Source organism: Lissotriton helveticus, chromosome 1_1 (assembly GCF_964261635.1).
Source record: "Lissotriton helveticus chromosome 1_1, aLisHel1.1, whole genome shotgun sequence".
Lineage (NCBI taxonomy): Eukaryota > Metazoa > Chordata > Amphibia > Caudata > Salamandridae > Lissotriton > Lissotriton helveticus.
The window spans coordinates 829,381,407-829,395,529 of record NC_136057.1 but is presented as its reverse complement, the minus strand read 5'-3'; the positions used below and the strand labels follow the sequence as shown (position 1 = coordinate 829,395,529).

Below are 14,123 nucleotides of genomic sequence, written 5' to 3'. Positions count from 1 at the left end.
ATTCCAAAAACGTAAAACTGAGGGGCAATCAAACAGTTGATGTTTGAGTGTACCAGTTTGCAAAGCACAGGACCAACAAAGATCACTGGAGGATGGAGAAAACTTAGCAATACTCACAGGAGTAATAATAACTCTATGGTAAATAAAAAATAACGATTGTGTAATACGAGCAGCAACTGAAATCTTAAACAATTTACTCCATAAACGGTCCCATACATCAACAGGTAGAGAAATAGATAAGTCAAGTTCCCAAGCACATTCAGTAATAGATTTAGGCCTAACCTGAGCATTTGACAATAATAATTTATAAACTAGGGCAGCTTTAGGTTGTTGCAGGGAAAATAAGGGATACAAAGGGGAGGGAGGAGATAAAGAAGGGAGAGTATCAAATGCAGGAAGGGTTAACAAGTGAGATGATAAAGCAGTAACAATAATATTGTATTCTTTGACGTAAGCTGCAGGAAGGTTAAACAAAACTTGCAGTTCCGAAAAAGGAGCAATGGAATTATTAGAGAAAAATTGATGAACAAATACAACATTCTTTTCTTTCCAGTGCTTGTAGTAGAAAGATTTGCCCTTGTACTTAAGATGTCTATTATACCATACGCTAGATAACAAAAAACTTTGTAGAGAGGACAAGTCTTTGGCAAATGTATTATGTAATAGTACTTGGGAGTATTTTAATACAGGATGCTTAGTCAGGAAGGAACAATTGGACATAAAAACTGTGTGTTGAAAAGGAAAATCCTTCAGTAACGAGCGCTCAAGTGTAATCCAGTTAGGGACAGGGGTATCAGAGAAATCAAAAGCTAAGGAAAAGGATTGTTTAATAAGGAAAGCAGTGTGGTAAGTTTTAAAATCCGGGAATCGAACCCCACCTTCATTCTTAGGGCGTATCAATTTGGATAGAGCTATGCGGGGATGCTTATTGTTCCATAAAAACTTTGAGCAAATGGAATTCAACTTAATAAAATACGAGTTCGGAATTTTCATGGGGAGCATGGAGACAGTGTACAGTACATGAGGCGTGATCATCATTTTGATGGTGTCTAATCTGCCCCACCATGATAAAAATAATGGGGACCACGTCTGAAGAAGACTCAATTTTCTTAGTGAGAGAGGCAAATGTGAGTTTAAGGGTATCGACAAGCGAAGAGGAAAACCATATACCTAGATATTTGAGTTTGGAAGGACACCAAGCAAAATCAGTGGATGCAAACATGTAATGGAAACAGGAGGAGTTTAAGGGAAGGACCTCTGTTTTGGATAAATTAAGCTTATACCCAGAAACAGCGGAGTATAAACTAACTTCATTCAAAAATGGTGGGAGAGAGGATTCTGGATTAGCCATATAGACCAAGATGTCATCCGCATAGGCAGAGATCTTCGTCTCGATGGCCGAGGATTTAAAACCCTCTATTAAAGGATTGGAATGAATTCTTTCCAAAAAGGGCTCAAGGCAAAGAATAAAAAGTAAAGGGGAGAGAGGACAACCTTGTCTTGTACCCCTGGATAAGGGAAAGAATTTGGAGAATTGATGATTTACAAAAATACTAGCCCGGGGAGCTGAATAAAGAAGTTTAACCAGGGAAATAAAAGAGGGTCCAAACCCAAACCATTTCAAGGAACCGAACATGAATTGCCAATTAATACGATCGAAGGCTTTCTCCGCATCCTATGACAAAGCTGCGAGGGGGGAACCATAATGTTTGCCATGAGAAATAACATGTGCAAACATGCGAGCATTATCTGCAGCAAGCCTACCCTTTACAAACCCTACCTGGTCAGTTTTAATCAATAGGGGGATGATGGATTCCAGTCGAGAAGCAAGGATTTTGGCAAAAATTTTACAGTCATAGTTTATCAGGGAAATGGGACGGAAATTCTTACAAAAGGAATGGTCCTTGTCAGGTTTAGGAATGATAATGATGAGGGCATCTAAAAATGAACCAGAGGCCTTCGCATTTGCTATGAAAGAATTAAAGAGTTGGAGGAGATGGGAACAAAAATGGAATGAAAGGTGGAATAAAATTCAATAGGTAGGCCATCAGGGCCAGGAGCCTTGGATTTTTTCAGGGAGTTGATAGCTTTAAGAATCTCCTGAGAGGAGATGTCTACCTCCAGTTGAGCAAATTCATCAGGGAGTGAAGGAGGAGGAGGGAGGTTACCAAAAAAGAGGATAAATCAAGTTCAGTAGGGTGAGTGTCATCCGTGTACAGGGATTGGTAATAATTATGGAAAACATCAGCAATGTCTGCATCAGACGAGACAAGTTTGTTAGATGACTCATTAAGGATGGGACCAACAGATTTGCGTTCAGACTTGATTTTAAGATAATTCGCTAACATTTTACCAGCCTTGTTCTGACCCCCATGAAATTTAGATTTAATTTTCAACAGGGTATTGCAGGCCTCAACAGTTGCAATTTTATTCAAGTCGGATTTAGCTTTAATCAGGTTAAGAAGGGCATTAGGGTCTTTAGAGGAAAAGTAAGAGTGTTCTAAATGTTTGATTGTGGTAAGTTGAGCAGTGTATTTAAGTCTATTGGTTTTCCTTTTCTTAGAAACATAAGAAATTGTGAAGGCTCGTAGTGCTGCTTTAAAAGCATCCCAGTTGTTAGAAGTAGAGGTATCAGTCGGGACATTAAAAGTAAAAAAGTCAGCTATAAACTTCTTAACTTCAACAAAAACAGCATCAGACAAAAGGAAAGTATTAAATTTCCAGCGGCTAAAGGTAGAGGAGGTGAGGGTAAGATCAAGTGTGACATAAACGGGAGCATGATCTGAGACAAAAATAGATCCAATGTCAGACTTCTGAAGTGTAGGGAAAAGGGATTTACTGACAAGAACATAGTCAATCCTAGATCTAGTATGGTGGACATTAGAATAAAAGGTGTATTCAAGGGAATCAGGATTACAAGTTTTCCAGGCATCAAAAAGAGGTCTGGAAGTCATAGCCGATTGGAAACATTTATGCGTCCTATCAGGGTGAAATTTGCTCGTAGAGAGTCTGTCAGAGAAGGGGTCCAACCATTGGTTAAAATCACCAGCTATGACAATATTAGGGCAATCAATGGAGGAAAGGAGAATTTTGATGGAGTTCCAAAATTGGGGATCAGGGCGAACCGGGCCATATACATTCAATAAGACCAAAGTTTTGTTTTGGATAACAACGGTAGCCATAATCCATCTACCTTCATCATCTGATTTTGTGGAGAGAATTTGGACATTTAAACTTTTATGAAATAAAATGGCGACACCACCTTTTTTTTCAATGGCAGGGGAAAAGACCACTTGTCCCACCCATTGCCTTTTTAGTTTAGAAGACTCAACATCAGAACAGTGAGTTTCTTGAAGAAATACAACTTGAGAATTTAGCTTGGATAAATGGGACAATACCTTTTGACGCTTGACGGCGTGACCCAAACCACGAACATTCCACGTTACAAAGTTACACATGATGAGAGGATCGGGAAAGGGAAGACATCTGGAACCACCACACTGCAGGAGGACAACTGCAATGGGAGATAATGGAAATAACAAGACTACAGATGAAACAAATGCCAAATAAATGGAAACCAACATGAAAAAACAAACGTGAGCATAGCAAAGACAGCATGCCAACAAACACGGAAAAAGAAATACAACAGAAACACAGAAAAAAAACTTGCGCCAAGATATGAAAGGAAGAGTTGAAAAAAAGAGAATAGAACCAGATAAAACTAAGAAGGAAGAGGAGAAGAAAGGAAGGGAAGAAAGGAAGAGAACAAAGAGACAGATCAAGGCAAGAAAGCCAGATCTGAGAGGAGAAGAGACACCAAGACATCGAGGACGAGGATATGCCGAAGGGAACACAAACCCCCACGGAGCAACAGGAGAGCAAGAGGGCAGAAAAAGAAGACGAGAAACATAACCTCATGGAGAAAATGAAAACAGAAACAAAACATCAAGAAGCAAAAACAATCGCACGAGGCGCATCAAGTGACAGCAAGACTAGCATGCATATAACAGGATCAATCATTTGTGTCCATAGTAGGAGAAGATACACTTCGAAGATATTCACGTAGCTTCTGAGGATCATCGAAGGAACGGGTACGGCCATTATGAGTGATTTTACACAAACAAGGATGGAGTATGCCGTATTGGATGTTCATGTCCCACATATGAGAACGAAGGTTCAAGAATTCCTTGCGACGAGCATTCGTTGCACTGGACAGGTCTTGAGAAATATAGATATTATGGCCTGACCATGTGGGGCGGCGTTTAAGTCTCGCAGCTTTAAGAACAGACATTAGCTCAGTAAATTCAAGGAAGAGAAGAATGATCCCACGAGGTTTGGATGGATTGGAGGTGGGACGGCCAAGTCGGTGAGCTCTTTGGATATTAAGAGGGTATGACGCAGGTTGGAGCTCAAGAAGGTCCTGAAGAAACTTGCGAATGAAAGATACCATGTCCTGCCCCTCAAGATTCTCCAGAATTCCATAAACGCGTAGGTTATTCCTCCTATTACGATTTTCAAGGTCCTCTGCGTGTATTTTCAGCTGTTGGATTTCCTTTTCCAGAAGGGGGATCTTGGTTGATAAGTCCTGAATGTTGCTGACGCGCTGCTCTAAAACCGTAACCTTTTCCTCCATGACGACCCATCTGTCTTCAATTTGTTTGAGTTTTGCATTGGTAGCAGACATGAAGGGTTGAAGCCCACGAACCTCCTCTAAGATGGAGTCCAACACAGGGTTTGCAGAGGTACTAATTGGAGAAGGAGGGTCGTTTTTAAGACGTTTCGGTTTCGTACCTGTGTGAGAGGATTTTAAGTGACCTGCATCATGAGCCATGGTGATGGTATAGGTGCAAACCAAGGATATAAGAAGAATCCAGGTACTAAGTATAGCAAAATGCGACCCTGTGGGCAAATAGCGAGGAGCCAACAAGGAGGAGAAAGGACTGAAAGCCACTGTGTAGTAGGAGGAACGCACAGGCGGTTCAAACAGGGCAAATAGTGTCAAGCGCAAGACTTGACCAAGCCCCCCACAAGAGAATATGGAGGATAATTCAACGAGCGTAATGGAAAAAGAAAGAGTCCAAAATTTGAAGTCATTTATCAAGTAAAACACAGCAGAAAAGACACAGAGGAATATCCAAAATGCCGCAGAAGACAACAGTAGGACTCCCAAGTCACTTCCACAGATCTAAAATGGCCGTCCCACCTGAGGGGAAGAAGCAGGCTGAGCAATAAAGTCACATGGCAGTGAAAAAATTCCCAGCGCAGGAAATTAAAATTCCATTCATGGCATACCTGAGCCTTGAAGCGCTATAAAATGTAGCTGGAGGCAGTCTCCACATGGGGCTCCGTGAAGATTAGTGGCTGTGAGGAACGCGAGCGCGGCAGCACAAAATGGCGGCCGCTCGCGTCCCGATGGAGAGAGGACAAGTAGTAGTCGGAGCACCCTCGGAGCCGCCTCAATACGCTCCAAAATAGCAGGAAAAGAAGCGGACCATGTTCCGCTACAGCAGGGCGGCGAATTCCGGCATCAATGTCGGGAACGAGGAGGTTAATACTGAGTCCGAGCCCAGTGCTCGCCGGAGCTCACACGGGAGCCGCCATTCTGTGACGGCGCGCAAGCCACGCCCCCTAGAGTGAAAGTTCTAAAAAAAAAAAAAGCCATTGATTTAATTAATTAAGAATTCTCCGGAGTCATATAGCATAGCTACCGTTCCCTTTAGAGTTGTTGCAAGCAGATCTACTTGCAATTAAACTTAGAGCACTTGTTTCCAATCAGCAGTGTACATTTTGTTGTTTTTATCCTTCCTCTACCTCTAGCAGTGCCTAAAGAATTCGCCAAGCCATGTTTTTCTAGGGGACAACCAAACAAAACTCCAACCCTGCAGGAGGCACTGAACCCGTCTCGTCAGACATACCAGCGAAGCTCCCACACAGCGCTAACACGGACACACTCGTGGTGCACCTTAGACAACATGAGTCACGAGGCGTTTCTGGAAAGGATCCCACAGGTGTGCAAAATATTCGAACCTAGTGGGGAAAAAATGATATGTTTTATATAGCGCATAAAATGTGGATTCTTTCTCACATGGTTAAAAACATGCATCGGTGGATGTGAACACATTCAGGTGTGGGCGTTAGGGAGGTTTCCAATGGTAAGATTATATGGCATGTCAGATTCTCTCACCAGTATTCAAACTGGTTAGATGAAATGCATTAGCGAAAAGTCTATGCTCTCTGTATTGTCTGTGGTTCAGGGTCTGCATCCAGCTTCAGACTGTTCGGTTGCACAAGCATAGTCCAGGCATAGTTAAAGTAAAAGCTTTATTGAGCAGTTTAGTCACAACAGTCCTCTGAAGCTGGCTTGGTAGGACTCTTGGGCAGGGTGCAGGCACTGCGCGCCAAGTCCAGCCAGTGCTTAAATTGTAAAAAAAAAAAAAAAAGTGTCAGTGCTCTCCTCAGGTGGCCACTGCAGCTTGGACCACACACGGCCCCCTGCCACTGCTGCCAATGATGGAAAAAACACAACTACCAACCATTGCGACAGTACGGATTATTCCAGGCCCCCATAGCTATAACAGTGGCTTGTGCGGCAGGTAATAGTTATATTTAATGTATATTGTAATAATAAACTGTTGTGATCTTCTATAAATTTGCCAGACAGCGCCACCTTGTGGCAGACTGTCACAAGCGCTGGTGTTGACCATTAAATGCTGGTGCCGAGCACCGGAAACCACCAGCTCAAATTAAGAACGGAGTCCAACACTTCTATGTTTTTGTCCTCTGATGCATAGTGGATGGTGTGCACACAGGTAGGTTGGAGGGCTTTGCGTGGAGTATGTGCATGGGCGGGGGCTGGGGGGGGAGCAAGCCTATTCTGGGAGTCTGGGCTATATCCAGCATGCCTTATGAATTGAGAATATGACCTTGAAATTAATCCGTATGTTACAAGGAAAAATACCTTTTCAGTGGGCGCCTAATGTGGTTTAATTTGTTACACTCCCCTGGACTGGCAGGGGCATTAAAGCATAACACAACAAGGAGTCATTTGCATGACAGCATCTGCCAGTGACCATAACCGCACTGCTCTGGATCCAACTAGCTGTTAGACATGGCAACATAAGGGATCAGATTGTGCATCTGGCTGTCCTTCTGGAGCCTCTCCTTAACGCTGAATGTGTATGGAGTGAGTTTCCTCTTGTCCACAAACTGATACTCCGTCCCCAGGTCATGACTCTCTTGGAATATAAGCAGATCTGGTGTTCGTCTATGTAATAACTGGATAACATTACCATGTGTAATTTGTCCCACAGCTGTTCACATTCCAAGAAGGAACTTTCCAGAATCTTTAGGCCATGGGTATCCTTTCAATCCCCAGCTTCCCAATACAGGTACTCCCATCGACCAAAATCTATTGTGTACTTGTCTTGAAGAGCAACCCCGACCCATGTAGAAACCTGATCACTAACCCCCTACCCAATCCACAATCTTGCATGGCAGATTCAGACCTACCCATCAGACTCACACTAGGGACCAGATAACCCTTTAATCACTTAAGTTTCAGACATGGCTTGTCTAGTCAATAATTTAGTAAGGATGGCGTTGCGCTCCATGATCTTTCCTTTGTCAATCCCCAGAGTTGTGCTTTAGATTGGGGTCTTCTCCCTGTAGATACACCCCTCGCTTTCAACCCTGCATCATCTAGCCATCTATATGGTACCATATAGATTATAAGTATTGAAATTGGTAGGATTTCCCTTCTTCAATGCCTTTGAGCTTACCATGATATAGCAACATGTTCTTCTGTCCCACCTCTGTCAAAGCTCCACCCTTGTTTTTGCACAGGTTGCGTGAAACGAGGGATGAGAAGTATTGGGGCATTTAATAGTTGCTCATGCCTTCCATCCTAGGCATTGGTAGAGGTCCATGTAGTTGGACAACACTGGCCCTCGAGTGGTCATGAGGTCGAGGATGAGACACAAGGATCCTGTGCACATGTGTGATGGACAAAAGAGATGAGAGATCTTTAGGATCATCTGGAACCAGTTTTCGATGTACAATTTCACTATCTAGGCCCAACTGACAATCCTTTTCCCTCCTGGGCCCTTTGGAATAGGTGATGTGAGTCTGCTGTGAGGGTCTTCATGTTAGCGTTGCCTTGTCCCTCTTTTCTTGCCCATGATGATGGCAATAAACACCCATAGACCTGATTATGCGGGGCATAATCCACTTTCTTTTGTAGGACTGGCAGTGGGGGGTAACTGGCTCTACCCACCTGCTGGTCTCAATAATTTAACCAGTCTTATCCAGTCCTAAATGCCCACATTTATTTTTATAACCATCAGTTTGTCCGTCACCTCCTTACAAATCTACCCCCTACTGAAAAGGTGTATAAAAAAACAATAAATTGTGTAAAGGTGAGAAAGTCACTCACGTGTGCTACGCAGAAGAGATACTGGTAGGTTCTCACCAGTTTTGCCCACGTTTCTCATCATTGGTAACTTTCTCGCCTATAGGAAGGAAAAAGAAAAAGTCAAGTACAGAGATCACAGGTGAAAATAATGTGTGTATCAACAAATAGAAAAAAAGAGAAAAAAGCGAAAGACCCCGTAATGTGTATGAGATTAAATATATCTCCAATTAAAATTGAGTTAAGACTCACATGTACGTCGTGCCAATTTTATTCAAGATCGTGAGCTTACTCAAGGTTTAAAAATAACTGCATGTTGCAAACCAATGCAAGACAGGCCAACATGTTTCATTGCTATATCCTCTGTAAGGGAAATTTGTCAGGGCTCGATGTCTGAATTCACCTCACTGGACTTCAAGATTTTTATACACGGAGTGACAGGTGGTAGCCAAGGCCCCTCATACCACCTTTCCACCGTGTCAAGGGGTATTTCCTTCTATCGTAAGCCCACTTACAACACTAGCCGTTTCCGTGAATATACCACGTACACCCATATACCGAGCTTCGTCTCCTTCCAGCCATGATGATTGCAGACAGGTCCTACCTGTAGCTTCACAGTGGTCAAAAATGTATTGTATAAAGCTTGGGCACCCAGAGAGGAGGCAGTCGGAAAGTGACTTCAGCCAGGGATGCACAACATCATATTCAGAGTTCGTTATGAGAATGTTAAAGCTAAATGCTGCCACCTTCAGCACATCCCCATGGCAAGTTCGCCACCCCAATCACCAAATCAGGTGGCACAATCCAACAATGGTGAGGTATGGTCCAACTATCTCAACTACAACACACCTTACTTCCCAAGGAAAACACTGTCCAGCACACAGGTGCTCACCACCGTGACCAGCACCTTCCACCTGAATTCTTTCCGAAGCCCATCGCTCCCACCTTAATGCTAGGCTATGAGGTGGGGAGTTCACATTCTGCATCCGTTGGCTTGGTACACTGCTTCTCCAGGGGCAGTTGGGGCCTCTCAAAAGGGGCCTCCTGACTTCAGGGTAGAGGGGATGAAACCTTCCTGCATTCTCCTACAGTCTGGTTCTTCATAGCCCTATGCTCGAGCTGCCAAGCTTTGCATATACGCTCTCCTCTATGCTCTTGGCTTTGCGGCTCCCCAGTCACTTACAATCAAGGATCGTCGGAGCTCTGTGTGAGACGACCAGGTCCTACAGAGGCTTGACCCCTCTGAGTGCACAGCTCCGATGGCTCCTCTCCAGTCATGGGCTGGGCTGAGAAGGGGATGCACCCTCCTGAGGTGCTAGACATAGATTGACCCAGTTACTCATGTCCACATACAGGATGTTTTAACCAGCAGCCAAAGTGCATTAAAAAAGTAAGTGAACTTTGATGCTGTGCACAATGGGGGCAGGGTGAGTAAGTGTGGGGTGGGGTCAAAGCTGTGGCTAAAAAACAAAATATTCTGTAACTTTTTTCGATGGCACAGCTTAAATGTAGTTAAGTTAATCAGTGGGAAATACACGATCGTACATTGTGAAACCTCATTAAATTAATTGATGCACTGCAGAGGTCTTTGTAACCAGAAATAACCCTGGGTGCAGGACTGCACTATGCTTGCGGAGCCTGCATAGTTTGCGCTACTAAGCACTACGCAAATTGCACCTAGCACAATGCAAAAACGTGTAGCGTAGCAGGCATTTCTTGCTTGCTCGTGGTCCTCAGCGTCAAGTTGGCGACCGCAAGCAAGCAAAATCAACATCCCAGCGAGACTCTTTCCTCGTTCGCGATCAGCAACATCAAGTAGCCGATCGCGAGTGGGGAAAATAAACCCCCCGGTGAGATTCTCAACGCGGAGAGGTCAGGTTTCTTATCGCAAGTGGTCGCGTATGCTCGCGACGACTCGCGATGAGAAACTACCATTCCGCGTTGAGAAAGCTGCCGCTTGAGTACAAATCTACTTGAGGGGCAGAAAACGACCGCTTGCACTGTGCAAGATGCCGTTTGCAATGATTGCACAGTGTGGACAAGCATCCGGCACTGTGCAATCAGTGCGAACAGCATTTTCCCTACCGCACCACGCAGTTCGCGTAGCATGCGTAGTGCACTTCACGTGCTACTATGTAGACTACGCTCAGGGTTAACCAGAAAGCCACAGAATTGAAGCAATTACCGTCTTTCAAGCACCCTTTGCATATGCAGATTGACCAGTTGTGCACATTTACAATTCTTTCAGGTAGCAGGCACCCAGCCAAGGAGGCTTTTTTAGCTGTCTGCGCCTCCCTTGGTTTCACAGCACAGGAGACTCCCTTTCGTCCACTTAAGCTGAAGCATTTTAAGGCTCTGAATTAACTGTCCCAAGAAGGTTATATTTTCATAAAGTACCGGAACTGTTTTCCTTAAATCAAAAACAGTATGGGCACGCCGCGCACCTCCAATCCTGCCCACTTCGACCACTGGTTTTAACTAGAATTTCCTGGAAGTTTGGATCTCGGAGTCTGTGCAGCCATCTTGCCACTTGCTAGGCCACACCCCCAGAAGACATGTCCTTGTTGAAAACCTTTGCCTAAAATGGATCAAACTGATGCGTTCTCATAAGTTCCTCCATTCTAGCAAGTTGACCCTAATCAGATCCAGGCAATGATCAGTCAACCCCATATAATGGATGCTGATAGGTGAATTCATGTGTCTACTGTTTCCAATTAGGGCGGGTATGGGGACCTTGTTCCCAGAATTGAAAGTGCTAAAGTTGACGAAAAGAATTACATGTAAATATTAAATGTACAGTTTTTAGCGTATACCTTTCTTGTTGAAAACCGATACCGAATTTAATATGGTAAAGTGAAGTACTGTGTTCTCCACAGAAGAGCTGGCAGGCGGAAAGTGGAAGTGAAATCTTTTGCAGAATGTCCACCCAACAAACATCAACTCTCTTCTAAGACTACCATCTCTGTAAGGTGAGAATCTCTTCTGCGTCACCCATGGCTTTGTGAACTATTTAACTTCTCTTTCTTTTTTTTGTTTTTTAACTCTCCCTTTTGTATTTAAGGACAAAGAAGTGGACCACAAAAGTCATAAGGCTGACCTCCTGTTCAAGCAACAGGGGCACAATAAGCTACAAAAGACTTTTCCTGCAATTGCCCAGCATGCTCTGTACCTAGCTGGTGGCATCTGCTCTGTTGTGTCTTGGCTCCCCCAAGGGTCTGTGGACCGTTGGCTCTGATTGATAAAATATACTCCTCCTAACATTTCCTCGTAACATTAAGCTAGGTCTGATGGCTTAGTGGACTAATGCGTCCACAGTAGGGACCTGTGATTGACCTCAAGGTCACAGGTTCCAATTCCAGCAGGTTCACCCATTATATACTATGAGCTTTATATCTCAGTGGATGTGGTATCCGTCATCAGAGTAACCCATTCACCAAGATTTAAATCCGGCCCTTAGGCTAAAAGGAAAACGTATCCGACCTGGTTTCTGTATCCAATCCATGCTCCTTTTTTTTATTGAGAATTTTCTGGTACAAAGCAAAAATAGATAATTTTGATATTGCATAATTCTATACACCGACATTATGTATACATTCAATAAATAATATCTCCTGACCCCATACGCAATACACATTCATAATAGTGATAAAAACTATTCTACACAGCAATTATTATACATATGTACATACGATAAATAGTATCTCCTGTCCCAGGGTACAGAAAAAGAGAACGTTATACTGTACTAATTCATGTCAGGGTTTATCTGCCTGCTTTTATTTTATATTCGTGAATCCCTCCAGGTCTTTAGTAGAGCCCAGATAGTTGGCCCGATCTCCCGTGCTTTCCTGCCCTTATGCTCATATAGGAAGGATTCGATGTTGTGTATCCCTAGAAGTCTGGTCAGCCACATCTGGAACGATGGTGCAACCTTATCCTTCCATCCTGCTGATATAAGGATACGCAGGACTGCAACAGAAACAAACACAAAGGCTTCGGTCTCATTCTTCAGCCCTAACTTACTATAACTTCCTAATATCATTAGGGTAGGGGTTAGATTAATCTTCAAACCTAGCAGCCCCTCCCAGAATGTCTCAATTTCCCCTCTGATTACATTTAATTTCTCACATTGGTGAAACGTATGTAGTAAGTTAACAGGCCCTTTTAGACATCTAGGGCATCTGTTGTCTTCCCTTTTACCCCACTCATATAATTTAGCAGGCGTATAGTATAGATTAAACCGTGTCTTGAAGTGTTGTGCTCTTAAATTCGAGGAGCAAAATACTTTATCTAGTTGGAGAGCTTTGTCCAAATCCACATCTGGATCACCCAGTTTCGAGGCCCAAGAGACCTCGCATTTTTCCAGATCATTTTGGATCCCAGTCATTAATACCCTATATAGCATTTTGATCCTCCTACCGCCATTTAACAGATAGTCCAGTAGATTGCTTCTATTTCCAGGGGAGATCTAGGGCCTCTTGGCCTTTAACGTTTGGGAGACCTGAACAAATTTAAACCTTTGGTTAGTGGAGATGCCATATCTCTCTTGGATAATTTCAAAACTCAGCACAGCATTCCCTTCCATAACATCTCCTACTGTTCTAATTCCCTGCTGCTCCCAGCATTTCCATATTCCATCATTGCTAAGCTGTGGAAAGATACTAGATTTCCACAGTGGCATATGACAGTTAATGTTCAGGATTGCCAATGACTTTTGTACAAGTTTCCAGACCCCCCATGCACTGCATATAACCTTGTACCGCATTTTCTTGAAGTACCGTTGGTCTATTTTCCTTAATAGTAATCTCACAGTCTCTCTGCCCAATAACAATTCATATATAGAGGGGAGATTTTGATTACCCCAGGGCGTATCGGCCACATTTGTGGCTGGATCAAATAGTATTGCCATCTGGGTTAACAAACCTGCCCACTGATAAAACCTGACGTTAGGGATTCCTAATCCTCCTTGTTCCTGTGGAAGAAACCTGAATTTCAATGATCGCCTAATCTTACCGTATTGCCATATAAAATTCATAAAAATTGCTTCAATTGATTTTATCAAACCCTCCTCTACTATAAGCGGGATAGCACGGAACAAATAAAGGATTTTGGGAAACATGGTCATTTTCAATACATTAGACCTCCCTATTAGGGACAGGTGTAATGCATCAGTTCTTTTGAAATCTATCGTAATTGATTTTAACAGTGTAGTAAAGTTATCCTTAATCAGACCCTCCAGGATTTCACGATTTCGCGGTGTGCCGCGAAATCGGCACTTTTGTAAAAATGCAGCGGTTTTTTTTTTGGTTTTTTTTTTTTTTTTTTACAAAAGGGCATTTTTATTTTTTTTAACGGACCAGGTTTGATTGGTGAGGGAGGTCGTGATCGAACACCATGCATTGCAGGCAGCTCCTACGATTTTGTTGGTGCTTTAGGGATGGTTTGTGAGGATTGGTCTAAGTGTATTGTGCCCTCCGGTAAAAGTGAGTAATTTTGTAACTTGCTGAACTGCTTGCAGTAGCGCACAAACTGTAAAAAGAGCTTGTGATCTCAAGGAGAGGGTGCAGGTAGGAAAGGGGGGGGCTTATGAAGTATGCCCTGTCGTATAGAGGGTTGCATGTGGATGTGGGGTGGTTTGAAGATGAAGATGTTCAGTTCCTTCCTGAATAGCAGAAGTGAAGGAGCTTGCTTGTCACGAATATCGGTGCAAAACTGTACA

At 43.3% G+C, this 14,123-nt stretch overlaps 1 protein-coding gene across 7 annotated transcripts in view; it reads left to right on the top strand.

The window, feature by feature from the left end:
• Positions 1–14,123, top strand: part of C1_1H12orf75 (chromosome 1_1 C12orf75 homolog) — a 338,893-nt gene that overhangs the window by 199,878 nt on the left and 124,892 nt on the right. For 3 of the 7 annotated variants that reach the window (XR_013599065.1, XM_078655701.1, XM_078655686.1), the window contains exon 4: positions 11,284–11,376. Coding sequence is in view for 6 of the 7 variants with exons in the window: in XM_078655701.1 (XP_078511827.1) it covers positions 11,284–11,376 (93 nt within the window). In the remaining variant the exon portion in view is untranslated. Of the gene's footprint in view, positions 1–11,283; positions 11,377–11,468; positions 11,772–14,123 lie in introns of those variants that run through there. The other 4 variants (XM_078655710.1, XM_078655690.1, XM_078655685.1 and 1 more) reach the window with 3 other exon arrangements.